Here is a 23080-nt window from a genome sequence, read left to right as displayed (position 1 = left end):
TTTATTGTTATTAATCCAGAAATTGTAACATAAGCCGCAGAACTTTCCAATAGGAAAGGAAAAACCCTCTGAAAGAGGTTAAGTTTGTTATTTGCTTCTTTTTTCTCTATTATGAGCGAGCCTCAGTATCACATTAAATGTGGCCACGATGACAGGCAACCCGTATCACTGAAAGCATGTCAACTTCTGGCTTACAACATTGGTCTAATCTGCCCATCAAATTCTGGGTAGAATTTAAGATTCTAACTGATGAAGTCTCACATGATATGAGTCAGAGATTAGCAATCTCCTCATACGACAGTTCCACCAGTGCATTCAATATAGTTACCTAAAGCCTAGATTCTCTTTATTGTAACATGGCAGGGAAGGAATAGGGTGTTTTCTGATGCTGGCCCCGGTTTCTGGAATTGTATTTTCCTTTCTTCCTCTATCTTTTTTTTTTTTTTTTTTTTTTTAAACTATTCAGAAAGCAAGCATCTAATGAGCATCTGTTTGAGACGGTTTCACAGAGGACTGAAGTTCAATGGAATGAAAAGTATCCTATATACATTTAACTAGCTGAGATGTATTACAGTGATTCAATGGAAATTCTTGTGACTTAGTTCTGTTAACATGTTTGGGTGCCTAAGGTCTTGGAACTTCGTAGTTACAAATCTAGATATGCACTAATAGTAGATAACATGCTTATAAAGCAGAGAAATTCTTACCGAAGGACACAGCACAACACACACTTACTGCTGTTATCTTCCTTAGAAGCAGCATGAACTTCCTGGGGTTGACCCAAATTCAGGCATATTTAGATGGAGGAATTTGTTACTAAGCCAAGCTGTCCCACCCTTCTGAAGATTTTTGTCCCCTGAAGCAGGTATGGCTGAACCACACACAAAGGAGTTCCTGAACTGCCAGTCCATACTAAGTTTTTAAGAACATCTGCACCAGTTAATTGTAGCACAGCAGGTGGAAGTTGGCTGTAAATTATGTGAGCTGCCCCACATGGAAGTTACCCACTCCTGCTGCGAAGACAGCATTCTTCTGGTAGGGGCTAGAACACATACTTTGAGGTAGCAGCTGGTTTAGCTGTTTGTGTTTAATTCATTGCATGTAAATCAACATATTCAGTGAGTCACAGCAATGACATGACTTACAAACAAGCTGGCAGAAAAATATACATCTTTGTCAATTATAAAACTTCTTTTTTTATTTTCTTGAATACAGTGAATTGCATTCCAGGAAGCATAAACCAGGAAAGCAAGTGACACACACCTGACAGATGGACATTGAAAAGTCATTAACAGAGTGATTAATCAGGTCATCACAGCCAAACCACCTCCTTAAAACATTTTCCTGACTAAGCAGCCCTCAGATTGATGGGAGCAGGCAGGATGAGGGTTTCCAAGTAGGTAATAAGCAGGAGACAAATGACATTTTAAAGGAAGGAGCTGCTCTGAGTAGACAGCAGGAGTGACCAACCTGCAAGACAACAAGGCTTCAGAAGCACGGAGACAGGCCGCACAGCCTGAAAACACAAAAGAAGTGAAGTTGGACAGGAAGCAATAGCTAAATACTGCAGCACCAGACTATTTTATAGCTTCTGTGGTTACACAAATTCTAACGTCAACATTTGTTCCTTACTTTTCAGTTGCATTTTTCTTGCACAGAGACTTAGAAACCCTTAGCTCACACCACCAGCAAAGAGAAAGCTCCTGAATTCCTAACACTTACTTTAAGTCTGGGACATGCTCAAGAGAACCAGAGAAACTTGCTATGCTCTGCCCACAGAAACAAATGACCAGTCTACACCAAAACAACGGCTGAGCAATGAGATGAGTGTTAGTGTAGGTTGTTGTGAATTTAGGATTACATAGATCCATTGACGAGCAGCCTACGAAGACACTGTGTGAATGGAATTGTTTTGAATGAGTAAAATCTCTGAACACCAAACATTATACAAGGGAAAAAAAAAGGCTGTAAACTGAGAGGTTTGACAGATTGCAGTCTAACACAACACACTGAAATATTCTGATGCTTATCCACATTTGCAAAATCTGACATGTGCATTACTATCTCATTTCACAAAAAGTCTCTGATATCGTTTAACATACCTACACAAGTACATTTCCTTTTAAGGTTCTTTTAAAGGACCTTTATAAGACTATCAGAATCTATGGTACAGTACTGTAACTTTTCTTAAATCCTCTGAAGAATAAATAAGAATCTATTTTTGCCAATACAGAAATCTCATCCTTTCTACCTGGATTTACTGTTTTAACATTTCCATCAGTATGAATCATAGAATCACAGAATCGTTTAATTTGGAAAAGACCTTTAAGATCATTGAGTCCAACTGTTAGCCTAACACTGCCAACTCCGCCACTAAACCATGTCCTTAAGCACCACATCTACACATCTTTTAAATACCTCCAGGGATGGTGACTCCACCACTCCCCTGGGCAGCCTGTTCCAGTCCTTGACAACCCTTTACACGAAGAAATTTTTCGTAATATCCAATCTAAGCCTCCCCTGGCACAACTAAAGGCCGTTCCTCTTATTCTATCACTTGTTACTTGGAAGAAGAGACCAACACCCACCTCACTACAACCTCTTCTCAAGTAGTTGTAGAGAGCAATAAGGTCTCCACTGAGCCTCCTCTTCTCCAGGCTGAACACCCCCTGTTCCCTCAGCTGCTCCTCACAGACCTGTTCTCCAGACCCTTCACAAGCTTTGTTGCCCTTCTCTGGACACACTCCAGCACCTCAGTGTTTTTATTGTAGTGCAGGCCTCAAAACTGCACACAGTGCTCGAGGTGTGGCCTCACCAGCGCCGAGTACAGGGGCACGATCACCTCCTGCTGGCCACACTATTGCTGATACAAGCCAGGATGCTGTTGGCCGCCTTGGCCACCTGGGCACATTGCTGGCTCATGTTCAGCCAGCTGTCAATCGGCACCCCCAGGTCCTTTCTGCCACGCAGCTTTCCAGCCACTCATCCCCAGCCTGCAGCGCTGCATGGGGTGGTTGTGATCCAAGTGCAGGACCCGGCACTTGGCCATGTTGAACCTCATACAAGTGGCCTCAGTCCCAGCCTGTCCAGGTCCCTCTGCAGAGCCTCCCTACCCTCCAGCAGATCAACACTCCTGCCCAGCTTGGTGTCATCTGCAAACTTACTGAGGGAGAACGTGATCCTCTCATCCAGATCGTTGATAAAGATGTTAAACAGAACTGGCTCCAATACTGAGCGCTGGGGGACACCGCTTGTGACGGGCCACCAGCTGGACTGAACTCCAGTCACCACCACTCTTTGGGCCCAGCCATCCAGCCAGTTTTTTACCCAGCAAAGAGTACACCCATCCAAGCCATAAGCAACCAGTTTCTCCAGGAGAATGCTATGGGAAACAGTGTCAAAGGCTTTACAAAGTCCAGGTAAGCAACATCTACAGCCTTTCCCTCACCCACTAAGCGAGTCACCTTGTCATAGGAGATCAGGTTAGTCAAGCAGGACCTGCCTTTCCACCAGTTTTATCAGTGATCATAATCTAGTATTTATGTGCCCCAAACAAAAATGTAACTAATCCTATTAATTCACAATGAACATTTTCATATCAAAGCATCTCAGCAACACATATACTAATAAAATCACAGAAAGTGATGCATGGCACAAAGCACTATTTCAACTGGAGTATTCCACAGCAGGCTGGTACTAACATGGAATGCAGCAGTCAGCTGGTGCAAAGCATACAATGCTAAACAGAGACTTTTATGATAAAAATAATTTTTAATTCTTTATGGAGACAAAACAGACGGAGAGACAGAAAATATAGTATCTCCCATATCAAAGTATATTCAGTCATTCCCAGCAGCTGGCACTCAGGAGATGCAAATGGCTCCTGAATAAACTCAGATCAAGTATCTGACTTTTGCAGTCTGAATCCATTTTTATTAAATGGATGAAAAGCGGGACATGAGCCACCAATGCGCAGCTGCAGCCCAGAAGGCCAATTGCATCCTGGGCTGCATCAAAAGAAGTGTGGCCAGCAGATCGAGAGAGGTGATTCTCCCCCTCTACTCTGCCCTGGTGAGAGCTCACCTGCAGTGCTGCTTCCAGCTCTGGAGCCCCCAGCACAAGAAGGATGTGGATCTGTTGGAGCATGTCCAGAGGGTTATGAAAATGATCAGAGGGCTAGATCACCTCCCCTATGGTGGGGAGGCTGAGAGAGTTGGGGCTGTTCAGTTTGGAGAAGAGAAGACTTCAGAGAACCTTACAGCAACCCTCCAGTACCTGATAGGGGCCCATAAGAAGGCAGGGGAAGAACTGTTCACAAGGGTTTGTAGTGATTGGACGGGGCGTAATAGTTTTAAGCTATAAAAGGGTAGATTTAGGTTGGACATTAGGAAAAAGTTCTTTAATATGAGGGTGGTGGATCACTGGAACAGGTTGCCCAGAGAGGTAGTGGAAGCCCCATCCCTGGAGACATTCAAGGTCAGGCTTGACAGGGCTCTGAGCAACCTGACCTAGAGCTGTCCCTGCTTATTGTAGGGGAGTTGGACTAGATGACCTTTAGAGGTCCCTTCCAACCCAATACATTCTATGATTCTATATATTAAACACCTGAGATGAATTCCTAACTCTCTGAAAGACAACAGTAAACAGCTACAAAACACCCATGAGCTGTGATTGCAGAGTTTCTCAGTTAAAAAAAAAAAAAAAAGTATTTAATATATCAACTGCAAAAATATATGCCTCATTACTGCAGTTAGCTTAAACTGGATTTTCTGATATGGTACTGACAAATATATTATTAACCCTTCTAGGACAGGAAACACATAAGAACTTAACAGAATTGCTTAAAAGACTGGCAGTGTCTGGTTATACAAACATAACCAGGCTTTATCAGCAAGAAGGTACTAGTTGTTTGCATGTCTGATGATTTCTGAATCATCAACTCTTAAATCTTTCTCTACTGCCAACATAAAAAGCAAAGAGTCAAAATAATTATTAGCAAGCTTCTTCTGGCATAAACATTCATTCCAAGCTTTGTTTTCTGCACTAAGGTTATTTCTTGGACTTCCTATGCAAAACTAGCATAAAGAATTCTCCTTCTAGGAACAGCCATCTGTCCCATCTGTTAGGGATAATAAGCACCAGCAAAGAAGTCTCAAACCAAATGCCAAAAAAGACATCTTGGACATACCACCAACTGATTGAAGCAATTATTAGTATGATGCAGCAGAACAGAACAGAAACAAGAGTTGTGACCCTGTATAACTCCTAATTATATTAGAAGTACATACACTTTCAAAATTTGTATTAGCTATATTGAAAAATACCCTCTACTTATGTTTAAACTTTGGAGAGTTCAGGGCTTGATTTACTTTGAGTCCTGCAAAGTCTGCAAGTGAAGTATGTCAGCAGCACTTATCATCTGTAACTCCTCTTGCCAGAGGTTCAGAGACAGCAAAGAATACGTCTTCCCTCTTTCTGCTTGAAGCTCGAAGCTTTAAGCACACTCTGGAAAGAAGCAGGCTAGTGGTACCACTCCAAACATCTTCATCGTCTTGTCTTCGTCTAAAATTTAATTTAATCAAGTCAAGCACATGAATAGTTTTAAAAATACAATTCAAAATATATAAACTGCATAGGCTCACCATCACCCTTGACAAAATGATAATGGAAAACCAATATAAATTAACTCAATTAACTTTCAGTTTCCCTTACTTACATGTTTAATTGTGCTACAATGCTATGCACTTTCTGAAGTACATTAACAGGACTGTTACATACTTTACAAGCAACACAGTTTTCCTTGGAAGGCTGAAATACAGAGATGGTTGTGGAACACTAGCCTCTGTCTCTACATGCCTGTAACAACTTTCTTGCTGCTACAGGATGGTTATACATCTGTTTCCTCTCCAAGCATCTCTCTTTAGTGATCAGCCCTTATATGCTGAACTCTGCACACACTTGAGCAGGCTCCAGGTTCCATTCTGCATGAAGCAAGCATTCTTAACCAGCAGGTCTGGTTGGGGTTTTTTTGTTGTTTGTTTGTTTTTGGTTTTTCCTCCCTCTTTGAATGACTGGGCAACGTTTTTGAACCAATACACAAACTACAGCTATAGAAAGAAGGATTAAACAAACAGTCTTGCTATATATCTGCCTTACACCAATTCCTTGATGAATATCTTGGCAGGCCTAGTTCTGTAGTGCAACTCTCTGTAGTTGTCTACTTGTCCACATTTTCCCTCAAACAGCTCTGTGACAAATGCTTCTGTCTTTGTTAACCCTGGGAAAGTACTTCCACCCATCAATTTCTCTTTTTCTCTAACTTCTACTTTGCCAGCAGGTTGGCTTGGTGAGAGGTTTAGTTTGTCCAGCTGCCTTCCCCACAACTTTGTAACAAGAGTCTAATGATTGCTGAGGCCATCTTACTATTAGTGGGGTCTTCTCTCACTCAGCCTTGTTCATTTAGCTGGTAAACCATGCAGCCCATGTAGCAATTGCAATTACAGCCAATACATCTGGTCCTAACCCTCTAATGTGCTTAGCTGTTTGCTCTTAGGAGCTAAACCGTTAATAACTACAAATAGACATCTGCCTCGCTTCTTTCACCTCCGTAGTTCTCTTTGAACTGTTCTGTGTGTATATTAGGTTACACTGTGGACTAGCTCAGCTAAGAACTAAAATAATTACAAATGTTTTCAACTTTGGAAAAAGTCACTGCTGGAAATGAATACATTTTACATTAGGCTGATGAAATATTATCCTTCTACTGAGATATATGAACTATATATAAACTATGATCTATTTGTGGTGACTATTTACCTGAGCACTTTTTTTAAAAGCCAGAATTGTCCTTTTGGTTTATATTCCATTTTTGAAGTAATAACCTGTTTGAAAGAAAAACAAAACCCAAAGAATTACAACAGCTTTTCAGAGAGACATATAGTACCTTTGTATCTTTGTTTAGCCATGTCCTTGTGTGACAGAAAATCTTTCCATTGAGGAGGTATAATGCATTTTAAAGCTCTCTGCAAGTACATTTGCCTGCTCTTACTATTGAAATGACACTCGGGTTCTGGATTGGCAGTTAGGAAGCGTGACAACGAAAGAACATAAAAGATCAATACAATTTAACTGTCCTTCACTGCAGTTCTAGGCAGGTATCAATGTTAGCTCTGAACGATAGCAGAAGCAGCAGGGAATGGTGTGCCACCCGAGCCAATTCAGTCTGCTACGACACAGATGGCATGCAGTGCCAACAGCACCTAAAGGGGGCCTACAGGAAAGGCGGGGAGGGTTTTTATCTTTATCTCTCTATCGGGGAGTGTGGTGATAGGACAAGGGGTAACAGTTTCAAACTGAAAGAGGGGGGATTTAGATCAGATATTAGGAAGAAGTTCTTCACTGTGAGGGTGCTGAGGCACTGGCACAGGCTGCCCCGAGAAGCTGTGGCTGCCCCCTCCCTGGCAGTGTTCAAGGCCAGGCTGGATGGGGCTTGGAGCAACCTGGTCTAGTGGAAGGTGTCCCTGCCCATGGCCGGGGGGTTGGAACTGGATGAGCTTTAAGGTCCCTTCCAACCCAAACCATTCTAGGATTCTATGGTAGCCAATTGTGTATGGCCTAAGAACTCAATCCCTCTGAAGCAGACAGCTTGCTTGCATGTGATTTTCCAAGCCTCAAAAAACCACTAAAATTGACAGTACAAGGAAAGAAACAGCAATTCTTTTTAAAATAGCAGACACTGGAAGTCAGATATTCTTGTCTTCCTTTCATGAAATAAAAAAAGTAACTATTGAAAGATTCTTGATAAACACTCACCTGAAAGATTTTGCCTGCTTTAAGAAACTTCTACCTTTTGCTACTTCTTGAGTAAGTTTCTTTAAATCATCTCCTTCAAAGTAAGGGAAAACTGGATCCTGAAAATAGAAAATATTCTAATTTAACTCGCACCTATTTATTATTCTAAATTTCTACCAACTTAATTAACTGAGCCTAAGCTTTAAATCTCTCTGCTCCTATCAACTTGCAGAGAAGGTCCTGGTCTTACAAGGGGAGAGCAGAACAACTCTGGATTGAATATGGTTCTGTACACTAACATATTTTTCTACTGCGGCAATCCCTGAGGTCTCCTGCTGTGCTAAACACTGTATAAGGATTTTAGAATTACATATATGAAATACAAGATGGCAAGGATAAGAAGACACAGTAAAAGCTAACGTTAGCTTAAAAAACACCATGTCCAGATAAAAGATTTTTTAAATTTTTTTTTGCTTCTCTTTCAAAAACTATATTGCACTGTATACTTCTTTCATGGGTTTAGTCACCTGACCAAGGCAGCTAGCAGAGGAAAAAACCAGATACTAAGATTTCTCCTTGCAGTTTCATTGTGAAGTATTCTCTAGTTCTTGTATTAATTTTCCTTATGATTTTTCTTTTTTAAATGCAGTTTGACAACTGATGAAGAACTAAGTTGAAATTAAACCAAAGCAAACCAATCCAATCCGTTTAACATACATCTTCATCATCAAGCCCCTCTGTCAACATTCTGTGTGCTGCTAATTGTCCATCCACATCTCCAAAACTGCAATGGAAGCGCCCTCCGGTTTGGGAAGCAAGCTTCTTCAGAAATTCATTAGCTTCTCTGTTAACAATGAAGTAGTAATGAAATTACTTAGGAAAACTATTTCTCTGAAAGCAACAGCAATAGAAAAAGAATTTCTGAGAATTCCTCAAAAAATATTACATCAAAACAAATAGTTTGGAGGACATGATTATAAGCTTCTGAATCCTTTTAAACTGTCAATTGCTAATGAAGAACACACACTGCTTAGCTGTCATAACCTCCAAAGACAGTCTATTTTTGGACAAGAGGTTCAGCATAGCATAGAACCAAAACCAAGAAAATAAACCAAGAAATCCAGAAGCCAGGCTAGCAGGTAAAGGGCAGTAATATTTTACACAGGGCAAGAAAATGAAAAGCTAGGAGACTCCATAAAGGGAAAGAACATTTTGTGCATGCCTCATATTTTATGAGCCTAAGCCTCTGTTACTTGCCATTGCCCAACAAGAACCATTAGGATAACTGGCACAGTTGTTAACTGTATTCTTACTGCAAATATGCTAAATCACACACTTTTACTGCCATTTATACATCATTTTAGAGTCCTGACTCCCAAGCACTAGCAAGTCATACATCCACTAACATCAAGTAAGATGCAAGGATTGATCCCATTCTAGAACTGGACACTAAAATCTCCACACCTAACTAGGAGATTTCTTTGACAGGAAGCAGCAGATTTTGTCTGAGTAACTTGTAGTCAGAAGTGACATCTTTCTCCTTTATTAGCAGATTTCCTTAACAGATAGTTACCAACTACTGACCAGTTAACCAAATGATATGCAAATAAATTAACTCAAAATATTAATAATTAAGACTTCTCATAAATACTTAAAGTTGTCTTTCTCAACTGTCATGGTTAACCCCAGCCAGCAACTAAGCACCACGCAGCCTCTTGCTCACTCCTCCTGCCCTCCACCCTGATGGGATGGGAAGGAGAATCCAAAACAAGTAAAACCCATGGGCTGAGATAAGAACACTTTAATAATTGAAAGAAAATATAATAATTATTATAGTAGTAATAATAATAGTAATTAAAAGGAAGCTAACAAAAAGATGCAACTGCAGATGCTTACTACCTGCTCAACAATACAATTGCTCACCACCTGCTGCCCAGATAGTCCCTGAGCAGCAATCAACTCTCCTGGCCAACTCTCCCAGCTTATATACTGAGCATGATGTCATACGGTATGGAATATCCCTTCGGCCAGTCTGGGTCAGCTGTCCTGGCTCTGTCCCCTCCCAACTTCTTGTACTCCCCCAGCCTTCTTGCTGGCAGGGCAGCACAAGAAGCTGAGAAGTCCTTGACTTAGCACAAACACTACTTAGCAACAACTAAAACTATTATTCTCATACTAAATCCAAAACTCAACATTACACCAGCTACTAGGAAGAAAATTAACTCTATCCCAGCCTAAACCAGGACATCAGCTTAGGACCAATAATTCTATGTATCAAGAAGTCTACTAGTCCCCTTAATGGCTTGAAACATGACAGCCAAACTGTCATCTTCCGAAGGATTTAGCTTTAAGGTCTATTAACTACCATAGCAGTATAGGATCTGGGCAATTTAATTTGGAGCAGTAATAGAGTTTTGAAGCAAATCCCCCATTTATTTTTGTCTGCCACATGTTGGTTTGGCTCTCACAGTAGCTCTGTTGTGTGCAAACTATACTCCTTTAGCAGGAGACTATTCTAGAAACTCCAGTCCGCATATGCTCTCAACATTTTATCAGATATTGGTGTGGTCATACTACCACAACATTCTCCAGTGTAAACCTAGCCCACAGATGACTGCTGAACCATGCAGAGCTCTGAAAACACCCTGAAGCTCTACAGAACGGTCCAACCATTCTGTGAGCCCTGTGTTCTCATGACTATCATCTCTCAGGCTTCCTTGAGATCCTGCTGGTCTTTCCTCATCCTCACTCCTGCTTTGAAATCTTTTGCCTTTCCTATGACTGTATTTTCTGTTGTATGTTCACCTTCCTGAACCTCTTATTTCTTTCACTCTTTAATCTCTTTTTACAACTCTATTCCACTGCTGTGGCAACATCCATCTCACAGTTCAGTGGGATGCAACCTCAGGCCTAACAGAAACAACACTGCTTGCCAGTATGTGCTATGAGAGGGTCAAAAATGCCTCATGGCAGCTAGATAACCCAGCAACTTTATCCAGAAGTTGTTAACCTCATGACTGCCACCGAGACAGGAGGGCTGGCAGGCAATGCTGCATTCAATTCAGGAATACAACAGCTGAGTTCTTGAAGATCTGGGACAGCTACTGCATTTTGAGATGGCAAAGCCAACATGCACCTGTTCTAGAAAGCTTGAAGAACTGGTGGCCTGTTTGGCTATCTGCTCCCTGTGTCACAGGCACAGCCAGGAATGAGAAACTAGAGGAGCGCACACTTTTTTTATATTGTCCCATGGTCCTCAATTCTGGACCATGCAAAGATCCCTGAAAAGGAACATCCAGAAATGTCTCTTTAGCCCACACCCACCATAGCTGGCATTAGCACTTTCCTAGTGCTCCTGATTCCAGTCCAGGTCAGTGTATTAACGTTTTATGCCTCTATAGGGATGTGTATATTATTGACTAATGACAGAACTACAGGAACGACCTCAGCGTTGCAGATTAGTGATGCATATCACTTCTCTGTGTGCATGAAGGCACTCTCTCAAGGTCATAAGTTGTGGGAGATGAAGGCAACCACCTGTGCCAGAACAGCATCCCCAGCTCCCACATGTATGAATGTCTAGCTCAATCCTGGTATTCAGTGAACTAAGCATGTGGCCCATCTTGACAACACAGCCCTTTGACAATAAACTAGTAATTTAAAAGATTTTTTGGTTGTTCTTGCAAAGCATCATATACCTGTCTGTACAGCTAAAAGAAATGGTGTGAATTTTAATATCTTGTTTCTTTCTCAATCTTTCCACTTCTTTCAAAATCAGACTGCAACTGGTGTCTGGTTTTCCATCAGTCAATACATACAGTGCCTCTATACCTTGGAAACTGAGAGCCTTCTGAAAAGCAGAAAATAAGCTTAAATAATTAGTACATTTATATGAAAAGTTATACTTAAGAATGACTTGAGATAGTCTTATATTTACCACGTTATTAATCAAGTTAGTATTGTCTTTTCCTTTTCACTAAGTATGAAAGAGATCAAGGATATAAATTTGAAAAACAAACAAGTAGACAGTTTGTAGCATAAGAACATATATTCATAGACAGGGCATCACCAAAAATGGACTCACTGAAATAAACTAACTGGGTTTGGAGAACTGCTGACAGAAGATCTTTATATCACATTTTGTGGGAGTTAAAGATGCTTAAAGTCTGGAAATCAGGCTCACTAGGACTTGGCCTTTTTCTATTATGAAAACTTGCTACAGTAATTGACTCCGTGGACATTTTTGTAGCACAAACATGTCTTACAGTTCTACTGGACTTGATTCATGATTAATTCCATAAACTTATAAGGAGATTCTGCAACAATGTCTGGAAGAAGAATTACTCATTTAAGGCAACATTTATTCTTTTATTCAAATTTTAAATCTCATGAAATTGTAAGTTCTTTCAGTCTCTGTTTTAAACTGTTAGTACTAGTTAATTTCTACACTGAGAATTTTTATAGGAGAAAAATTTCTTCACCTGTTACTGAAGTACAAGAATTGTACTCAATGCCCATATGATTCCAGCAAACACTGCTTCTTTAAAATCCCTGTTTGTCTCAGAACAAATACATCACACCCACAGTTGTACATAAGCCTAATTTTGAGCAACTGGCTGTTTTTTCTCTCCAGTATTCTTTGAACACAAATATTACTGCAACTATTGGTATTTCATAGTTTTCTTACACTCAGTATGTGCAATGAATTCTAGTTTCTACGAGCCCTGGGGACAGAAAATGGCTTGACTTCAGATCTGTTCAGTGTTTTGCATACAAAAATGTTGCAAACAGTCTTCCTAAAATATTATCAGTCAGATGGAAGTGTTTTATCACCATAAGACACAATGTCTTCTCTAAAATGTGGTACACAATTTACTAACCTGTAAAGCCGTAAGGATGCATGTATTGCCATGTGCGTGGAATTTGGACACCCACCGCACAGCATCATGACATGTTTCATCAGTTGCCTCTATCAGACACTCCTTCCAACTCTCTGTATTTTCTGCAAATCTCAGCAGGTTAAACCTGAGCAGAAAGATTGCCCACATTTAATCCTAATCAATAGTATCAGTCATTTCAGATAAGCCAGTTTTGAAATAAACAAAAAACCAAACTTCAAACCAAACCAGATAGAAAAATACCCCCGCCCCCCCCCAAAAAAAAAAAAAAAAAACCAAAACACCCAACCAAGAGCCTAGTATTGGATTAAGGTCTTCAGCTTTGGAAAAGTCAGAAAGCATATCTCACACTGGATGAACAGAAAATCTGTGGGAATGCTGAGCCCAAAAGGATAAATAGCATCAGCCTATGGCAAATGAGGCTCAAATCTTAGAGACCCCAGAACTAAAAGCTGTTTAAAAAGAACACAAAAAGCAGTTCATGTCACATGCCTATATGCACTAACATATAATTACTTGTATCGTGTTTCAGTACTGTATTATTTGTAATTATTAAGTAATCTTGTTACATAAACTTAAGTAGTGCAGATTTCAGTCTTTATCAGTAGTTCATCATACCTGACTTCATTTTTTCTCAGCTGTTCCCAGATAAGAGAGGTAAGTTCTTTTGTGATATGTGGCAAATATGGGTCCATCGAACCAGATGTATCAATCAAAACACAGACATTTGCTTCTAAAATGGTACCAAACAATCTTCGGCTTCCTGGGCCAGAACATCAAAACTAATTAAGTGTCATTACATAGGCTGACTTTATTGAACATTTTATTTTACTGAGCATACTGTAAAATTTTCAGTCTTCAGGGGTAATTCTGGGCACATTTCTACATAATAAATTCTAATCTATGTGGAAAGTAGACAGTTCAAAGGTTAATAATGGAAAAGCTTTCTGCCATTTCAAATCTAGTACTGTCAAACATTAATTACTAGCAATTGTAGCAACTTGTATTAAAACAATTTATAGTTCCTACTTTACAATCCAGCAAAAAATTAAAGTGTTTCCCACCAAAGATCTTTATAAGTGACAGACGGATCAAGATACTTTTCACCAGCAGTGATGCCAAAATTCTAAATAAGGCATATTCTTAGCAAAAGAAATGGAAAAGCTAATTTTGCTTGTATATGCGATTGTATATATTCTGTTGATAGAAAGCTTCTGACACCAGGAACCTTGTATTCATGAACACAACATACAAAATGGAAAAACCTACATCATAGCTCTAAGCATTTCACAGCAAGCAAGATGTTTATCAGCTACACCTATGCTGAATTCTCTTGCATTCTTATTTTGTTGTCATAAAAATACTTTTTAAAATTCCAATGAAGTGCAAAATGGATTACCTTTATTCATATTTGGGGTCCAGATTTATGTTCAGATTTATTCTATTAGAAATATTGACATGAAGATTTTAAGTATGTTTAAGTTGTGCTTTACAGAAAAACAGAAGCACACCAATACCTGACAGAAGCCACTGTATTCTTTGTATGTAGCGCTGCAACACTTTCTCCAGTTGTTCAGTGTAGATTTCCAGCTCTTTAGACTGAAACTGCAGATGTTTCACAACCCCCTGGAAAAGTTCAGTTTGTACAAGACCACCTTACTTTGAGATTTGAGCTCAGCTGTTTGTTATATATGCAATGTCTGCATTAGAAATCAGGAAGATTAGGGTTTTTGTCTTTACCTCTCTGAAATAGTCTATGAAAATTTTTGTGACTCTGTTGCTACTAAATAACTGATTTACCCAAACCAGGAAAGCCTAGTTCTCATCTCCGTCAGTTGTACTGGGCAACAAAATTATACAATTTCACTGGACAAGTGCATCTGTTGCATTATTTCTGACAGTTTTATAGATATAATAGAGCAATAATATCCTGGACTTAACTTTCTATGCTTCTCTCCAGGCATTACACAAACCAAAACAAGATCCAATATTACCCCCGTTTTGACTCACACATCATTTTTAAAACCTTTACTTAAAATTTTAAAATTATTTTTCACACTGTATGAGCAGAGGATATGCCATATGTTCTAAAGATCCCATGCAGTTTGCATTTCAAACATACTAAATCTTTTTTTGTGGTTAATAAAAGACCTTCTCTAGCTTTCTAATAGAAGGGTGATTTAGAAAGAAGAACGGTGAATAGTGGAGGGAACATCACACTACCAAGCCACAAACATGGATCAACATGCATTGTCTTAAAGTCTTTCAGTGTTGTAGGTATATGACATCTGCAAAAGCTTACATTGATTTCTACACTGGGGAAGACAGTACAGTATTTTGCCGATACTTCCTTGTGCAGAGACTCCACAGTTTTCTTTTGGTGAGTACAGCCTGGACCAAACATCAGTCTGGGCAATTCCAGCTTAAGCTGTTTAATACTGTACTTGGTCAGCCACTTGTAAGACAAACAAATGGAGCAATTGGTTGTAAATATTAGAGCAGTTTAAGTAATAATACATTGTACAGAATCACAATTAATGTGTTCACATTAATTGATATGGATAATTCTAAAATGGCAATTTATTAGTAAGGAGCAAAATACCTCTTTGCTTGAACATATTTCCTCTTTTTTGGGCAGTGTAACAGAGGGAACAGACTTTCTTACACACATTATCTCCGGATACTTTCGGTATACTGTACCTAGTTAAGAAAATTAACAAAGTAACATTGGGAGCCCTAGGTTTAAATCATAGCCCTTTTGAATCACATTTAACTGTGGATTAAAAAATTCAAGCAACTCACTGACAACCTCGCGCCCCCAAACCCACAGACTAGCACTTCACACACAATTCCACATTTGAAAGAAATGCAGTTTCTTTGTATCAAAGTATTTTAAAAAAATAACTTATTTTTTAAAAAAGTCACTTTCAAAAAACTCCAAACTAAATCTGTAATCATCTAAACCATGATGACAGCATTTTTTCTTAGAGCATCTTTGACCAAGAGATCCCAAAGGACTTTACAAAAAAGCAAAACCAAAACACCCCAAAAAACAGAGTCAAAAAGAGCCAACCCCCACAAACCAAACATCATACCAAGAAACCCCACCATTATCTGATAAGTGAAACTCACTTCCACTCACTATTTAAAGAACACTGATTATCAGTGACTTAATATCCTAACAGTTTTATAATGAAAACGCCGATAATAAAAAGGCTTCAGCCATCATTTCCTGAGAACACATACCTACATTTCTTCCTTTATCAGTATAAAATACCGACACAGAAACCTCTGGCTGCTTCCTCGGTTTATGCTTTCTTTTATTCTCAGTCTGAGACCATTCTTTCATTGTTTGTGCTACAAATTAAAAAAAAACGAAAAAGAAAAAAAAAATATGTGGACTTACTTCAGCTAGATAAAACTCTTACATTCAACCCTATTTTTCAGTTCATAGTTTCCTATTACCACAATCATAAATGCTTAATTTTCTTAGATATTGGTTGGAAATTGGTATTGGAAAAATCCATGTTATAGAACTACTTTCATGGAAATGGTACCAAAACCTTTACAAATTTATAAATTACCATGAGGAAGACAGCCACAGGGCTTAATTTGAAAAGATTAGGGGTTTACAATACTAAAGGTATTTGTTGGAGAAGCCAATTAACATTGTACAAAGCACCTAATATGCAAATATGAATCCAGATTTGTAAACACATATCAACAAGTTCATTTCAATGAAACAGTAGATTTTAAGACTCAAATGCAAAAAAAAAATATTTGGAGATGTTAGCAAAGATGCAGAATAAAAACACAGGAAAAATACAAGGACAGAGAAGAAAGGAATTGGACTTTATAGGATCAACAGAGACTGAAATCAACTGAAGAGCTGTTTCATATACCAGGAGCAGTTGCAAAAGTCAGCACTTCAGATAACCTGACATTTGTGGGGTTTTTTTTTCCTTCATTACTGGACCATAAATAAAGTGGAACAGTATATTAATAACAATGGAATCTAACCATATTAGCAGAAATATATATATTGAACTAGTAACATAATAAATCTCTGAATTGTTGAGCCTTTGGGGGGAAAAAAAAAAAAAAAAAAAAAGAATATGAATTGAAAACCAAGAGAAGTGAGGTTCTAATTATGGCTTCAGGCATGGGACAAAGCAGGGCTCTACTTTCCATGACACACATTTGACATTTCCTGATATAGGATGGATATTCAATCATACAACCTGGAAATAGTTACATAGCTGTGCAGTGTTCCTTCCACTCAGAACCTAAAAGAAATCTAGATACTTTACAGCTAAAACTCCTACCAAAGAAACTTCAAAACAACTGCAATGTTTCCTATCAGTCTGATTCAAGATTGATTTAAGTTTTAGAAACTCTTGCAACTTTAAAACTCTAATTTAATATTTTCTTTTAACCCAAAGAAACTGAAGACAAAAAGCCCCTAATCCATACAGACCTGGTGGAATTTCTGCTTTGGCACTAGTAGGACGCCATGCCAGTACTCTTACGGAAGCACTTCTCTCTGCACCATGGTTGTCTTTAATATACTATAAGCATATATAATATGAAAAAAAAAATTTAAAAGTATTTCAGTTAGACCATAACTGCATTATTCAAAACTGGAACTATCCTTCCTTATTCTCTAATTCCTGTTTTATTCTGGCTCCTCTAACAAGTCAGCAGATTGCCATGATGACTTCTTAATTTGCAATTTCTTGATAGGTTAAGTAACTCAAATTGCTCTGTTTTAGTCAGCCTGCCAGTTTCATCTGCTGCCACAAAACTAAAGACTAACATCTAGAGGCAGATAAGTTTTGACCATTTTTGCCACTTGAAGGAGCCTAATATGGTAATGGCACGGTTTTATAGAATATAGTATATAATATTTGCCTCAGTTTTATTGAATATTGGAATCCTAGTGCTGACAACAGTAATTTTTCCTTTAGGTATGGCTCAACCCTCTAGGGGCTGAGCAGTCTGCTAAACAATATGAACGCTTGTTTATCCCTATTGTAGGATCAGACTTTTGCTGTGACACAGAGCCTTCAAATAAACTGACATCTAATTTAACATACAGCTCTACATCAATACCACCACCAAACATCTACAGACAAACCTGTATCAGTTTTCTAAAAGTTTAATCCCTGTAAAACTACGCTATGTAGTCACATCTCTGAGTGGTTACTTCTTTCCTGCATTTGTGAAGAGATGTCGAGAATATACTGGCTTTGATAAAATAGCATGGAAGACCTGTTTGAGCTTACCTACAAAGGTCTTTGCAACATGAACACACCTACACTTAAGAGCACCATTCCCAATTCAAACATTGTCCTGAAAATTTCAGGTCAAAAGTTAGGCACAGCCTTTGCAACCGGCAGTTCTGTACCTAGTCATTTATACACCCAAGTGGTAAGCACTGGCACTGGCCCTTCACGTATGTTACAGATTTGCACACCCATTCAGAATAGATACATATGCAGACAAAATTAACAAGGAAAACATTAGCAAAATCCTAAAGGACTCAGTAGTGTAACTCCACAGAAATAAGCACAGCAGGCAGGAGACAAATCCTGAATCCTGTTTCTTGTTTCGTGCTGGCTCTCTGTGTGGCCCAAGACATGCTACTCAGCTGCAGCTGTCTCATCTGTAAGCGAGCAAGACACCACAAAATTCAGTACTTGCTAGAAGGCCTTGTAAAAGAGGCGTAACTCAGTAAAGCGCATTTCTGCTTCGCCTTTGCTTTCATTAGACACTACATTTTTAAGGTCAGAGGAGGGATTATTTAGACAATTTTAGACACTATAATGTCATTCCATTATAACTGATTAGGAGTTGAATTTACATTTTAATTTGCAATCAGAGTACTATCACAGTGCTTTTTTACTTCCTTCAAATTTTCACCCTGAGCACTTCTCTCACAAAGAGCAGCATCTGATAGTTGGGTAGGATCTCTAAGTAAAACACACAGCATCTTAAAAATGGGATCATTTCAAACCATTCTAGCCCGACTGAGAGCTGTGGGTTTAGGAGATGGCAACTTCTGTGGCCTTTTTTTCTCTTTCTTCATAAGCACGTTTGAGTCTCCATCTGGTGTAAACCGGTTAACAGATTGATTTACTGAACGTTGCTTTAAGGATTCCACTAGGAATGCACACTGAAATGGAAGTTCACATAATTTAGTAATTCATATATGTGAAATTTAAGTAAATGACATTACAAAGACAGGCATTCTGTATTTATTACTTTAATAATAAATAAAATTCATACCAAATGTATTTATCTGGTTAATGCTTAATACCTCTAATTGAATAGGAACCCCTTCATGCTGTGCTTGCTCAAACACATAGGAGTGAAATCCTTCCTGCTCTGAGCAAATATTCTAAAAGAAAAGGCAACATTACGCATCCAAGACCAGAACAAATTGGAAGAAGATGAACCAAGTATATGAAACTACTAAATTATAACAAAATATTTTAAGATCCCATTGAATATCCACCAACTCTTCTTTTTAAAAATACTTTTGTGACTCAGACTTGCATGCAACAAGATGCTTAGACCTCTGGACATATCTCTCACTGCATACATCTTTCTAATCCCACTTTTGTAAGAAATAACAACAGTACTGCCAGGCTGGCTATGCTGCCTCGGTCACATTGTTAGCTATCTTTGGAAAAACTCACGTGCATGTAATACGGAGATATGGTCTAGTTCTACACCTTTAGTTCACTTCAGAAAACAACTGTTTTAGAATTGAACAAATGTACTGTGCCAATGACAACCCTTCCCTCCACTGTGACTTACAGGAACACAATATTATATTTTTGTTATATATTAGATAGAACTTTTAAATATATTTATTTTTATATACACATATAATTATAATGAACACTTAATTCTACTTGAGGAGAATTCATCATAGGATTAGCAACAAAAAGAAGAGTCACTTCAATTGTAAACTCCTCATATTTGATAAGGAATCATGGCCACTCCAACACCAATCACTGCACTGCCATTGTACAACTGCTTTCTAGTCCATATTTACTCTACGGTGACTGTTCTCACACTCTAGAGCATTCCTGCCCATGCTACAAGGATTTTCTTTTTGTCCAATCTTCTGCATTGTCAGCTGAACAAATACTACTGAATTTTTTTCTGAAGAAAAATGTAACTTAAAAAGATACATGGAATTCATACCTTTTGGGAGTAGCTGTTTGCTTTTTCCATTTCAGACACAATAAGAGTGATATCATCACTTTCAAAAATACCTGATAATCAAATATATGCTAATCAGTGGGAGGTTTTTAAGTGTACAAAATATATCTTTTTTTTAAGTGTACAACAGTTTGTAGAGCGTGTAGTATCAACGAAAAGAATCAAAAAGCCTTTGTTTCCTGTAAGCCAGCCAGTCTGGACCTACCATATTAGTAACCGTATTTTAAATGTGCATCTTTAAAATATCTAGCAGAAAATTGTGAATTCAAATAGAAAAAAAAAAATTAATTCCTGCATTAAGGCTGAATTATAATGTTCCGCGATATAACAGAAAGCCTCAATCAAACCAGGACCTCTGTTTATCTCAGTGCTAGCATAGCACTATCACGTCTTAAAAAAGTAAACCACTTGATTGGGGGGAAAAAAAAGTATTAATAAATATTATTTAACAAAAAAGTAGTATGAGCTGACTTTCCTTTTCCCATACCTGCTTCTCCAAACCAATGAAATCTCCCATTGGCTGCCTGTACTATTTCTTTAAAAGCAATGGCAGTTTCAGCTGGGTTAGCATAGCAGGCTGGCATAATCCTGTTGGAGTCAATGTCCTCCATTACACTGAATAGACAGACATGAAGCTGCAAATCAAAACCTCCGCAAACCTCAGCCACATAAGCACTGACCGTGTGCTGCAAGGCAGAGAACAAAAGAAGAAAGAAAAAAATCAGTAGTGAGCCTCTACCTCCGATGAGCTTCCATCTACTCCACTAGTTCCTGAACTGATGTACAAACACCCCCAACTCAAGCAATTCAGTACAGGAACATAACCTGAGTTGCTGAATGCCTCTCCAATTCACTCACATACACAAAAACTGTCGGTGTTATTAGTGACAATGGCAACAGCATTGCTGCAGCCAAGAAGTGAGATGGAGTAGTTATGGGACTCAAAGATAGAGGTCATGGCCTCCAAGGTAGCCATGCACCGAAGCAAAGAAGTAGGGATGCAACTATCCATTTGCCTTTTTGTATGCATCCTTCGTTTTCTTGTTATCCACGTGGGCTTTTAATGAGTTCTTAGGTTTGCCCCGAATTTACAGAAGTTTGGTAACAAATGCAAGTGACATCCTACTGCACACACATGTTTATTCCAGTTGGATTGCCATATGTTCGGAAACTCGAGGCTGTACACGTGGCTTAACATCCACAGAGCACACGCACTACAAACACACATCGAAGCGCTGGATTACTGTTATTACAAATAGGAGCTGTCCCTACATAGCATACTATGGAGTTCCACCACAAAATTATTTGTGGCTTTGTTCCCATGAGTTATAAGGAAATGATAGCGTATGAAAAATCAGAGTCGGTTTGTTCAAACTCAGAAATTTGCCGTGAAAACGATGGCCAGAGCTGGAGTGGGAAAGGAACCCTAAAAACACCTCTTGAATTTTCTATGATTCATAGTGAATCCAACACATGAATAGCGATTGCAGAAATGGAAGTTTGAGATCCTGACCGTTTTGCTGGCTTAGATATGTGAAGGAAACGTATTCTGCCAACACGGTACGGTGACTAGCCAAAAGAAAAAGAAAAAAAAAAAAAAAAAAAAGAAGAGAGAAAAAGATAAAGTTGAGATGAATTCTGATATGAACTTACAGAAGAGTTGCAAACCCTGTACTTACAGTTTCCTGATCAGGTATTCCAGTAGTCAACAGGTAAAGTCCTTGTGATTTGTGTTTATCTTTGTCTTTGAAGTCTACTTCCACAGCTCTCCTCAGAGCACTCATGAAATTTCTACTCCCTTTGCACTGCAAGTTCAACACCCACCTAAAAGAAGATGTTTACAGTTCAAAGAATAAAGCAACAAAGGCTTTTGTTTCTGCTTAAAGCAATAAAGAGAACTAAGATTCCTAGCTAACATTGCACTGGAGTTTAAAATTTTTGACAATGACAGACAGCAAAACCAGATTATACAGTGACTCAAATTATTTGTTCTAGTTTCTGTATTGCTATGGAAAACTAGTTTTTAAGATAAGAGTCAAAGCACAGAGATGAAAGAATTTTCTCTTATGAAGAAAAATTGTAACACAGTAGAACTCAAGAGGAATAAAAAACGAAACCACAGAGGTATAATGAAACCACCGAGGGTGTAACTCCACAAACAGAAACCTGGGATTTGTTTCCAGTGTGTGTGGGGAAAAAACATAGTTTAGCTTTCACACCCAAGTTGAATTTGAAGCAGTTTGAACTAGATGATCTTTAAAGTCCCTTCCAATTCAAAGCACTCCATGGTTCTATCTATGATATGTATTCTGTATACATACGAAATACAAAGTCACTAGGATATATTAAACTCTACAATGCTGTTTTCACAACAAACCATCATGAACAATCAGTGTAGAACAGTTCATGCCAAACTATTTTTGTAATATGATACATTTATCAATTTTCTAAATTGTTCACAATGTTCTTTAAATCTGTTTCATCCTACCTACAATTGCTTAATTCAGATGTATGGGAAAGTCATTTGATCCTACCTCCAAGCATTTTGTAAGTTTTCTGGTTGGGAAGGAACCAGTTCCAGCTGCCAAGGCACAACATCACTCCCAAATCTTTCACGGAAACATAACAGCAATTAATTTTCAGATTATGCTTTAGAATAAACAAAAAGATAAAATAACTACCCTGAAAAAGAAAAAGCTCATTTGGGGTATTACAGATGTAAAATTGCCTGATGCTAACTATTTTCTGTTTCAAATCATTTAGTTATTCACATTTATCCATCACTCAAGGATGGTCAGATTTTCAAGGCAGTGGGCCACACTACATTTTTCTCTCCTGAACAGGATCCTAAGGGAGCTGGTAAAAGCTCAGCGGAAGGACTGCAATAAAAAAACCCCAACCCTCAGATGCTGCCTGTATCTGTCTTGTGAGGTACAGGCTCTGTTCTCCCACCAGATTTGGACTCCATGAGCTGCTGTCTCTTGCTTTTACCTGCCATGCAGAAACCTGCCCAGCTGCTGTGCCATACGTTTCTACCAATGCTGAGTACAGAGTTTTAGTACTATTACATACAAAAAACATACTGGAGTTACGGTGAAATTCAAAGGGCTTTCTCAGTTATGGTACCTGAGACACCAAAATCCTCTTCCAGTAAAAGT

At 38.6% G+C, this 23080-nt stretch overlaps 1 protein-coding gene across 1 annotated transcript in view; it reads right to left on the bottom strand.

Moving 5' to 3' along the window:
• Window positions 1–5536: 5536 nt before the first annotated feature.
• The window catches only part of VWA3A (von Willebrand factor A domain containing 3A), a 31914-nt gene continuing 14370 nt past the window's right edge, over window positions 5537–23080 (bottom strand). Inside the window, exons 15-31 of the mRNA XM_086473143.1 lie at window positions 22457–22531; window positions 21602–21746; window positions 20410–20608; window positions 19905–19975; window positions 18715–18864; window positions 17167–17257; window positions 15930–16046; window positions 15292–15383; window positions 14992–15144; window positions 14207–14315; window positions 13308–13452; window positions 12672–12816; window positions 11490–11641; window positions 8509–8635; window positions 7813–7910; window positions 6817–6881; window positions 5537–5562 (exon numbers count right to left, since the gene is read on the bottom strand). Of these exons, the coding sequence (XP_086329269.1) occupies window positions 6830–6881; window positions 7813–7910; window positions 8509–8635; window positions 11490–11641; window positions 12672–12816; window positions 13308–13452; window positions 14207–14315; window positions 14992–15144; window positions 15292–15383; window positions 15930–16046; window positions 17167–17257; window positions 18715–18864; window positions 19905–19975; window positions 20410–20608; window positions 21602–21746; window positions 22457–22531 (1921 nt within the window). The 3' untranslated portion in view covers window positions 5537–5562; window positions 6817–6829. The remainder of the gene's footprint in view (window positions 5563–6816; window positions 6882–7812; window positions 7911–8508; window positions 8636–11489; window positions 11642–12671; window positions 12817–13307; window positions 13453–14206; window positions 14316–14991; window positions 15145–15291; window positions 15384–15929; window positions 16047–17166; window positions 17258–18714; window positions 18865–19904; window positions 19976–20409; window positions 20609–21601; window positions 21747–22456; window positions 22532–23080) is intronic.

This window comes from Leptosomus discolor, chromosome 14 (genome assembly GCF_034619465.1).
Source record: "Leptosomus discolor isolate bLepDis1 chromosome 14, bLepDis1.hap2, whole genome shotgun sequence".
Classification (NCBI taxonomy): Eukaryota; Metazoa; Chordata; class Aves; order Leptosomiformes; family Leptosomidae; genus Leptosomus; species Leptosomus discolor.
The sequence above is the reverse complement of the archived record's forward strand: the minus strand, read 5'-3'. Positions and strand labels throughout refer to the sequence as shown.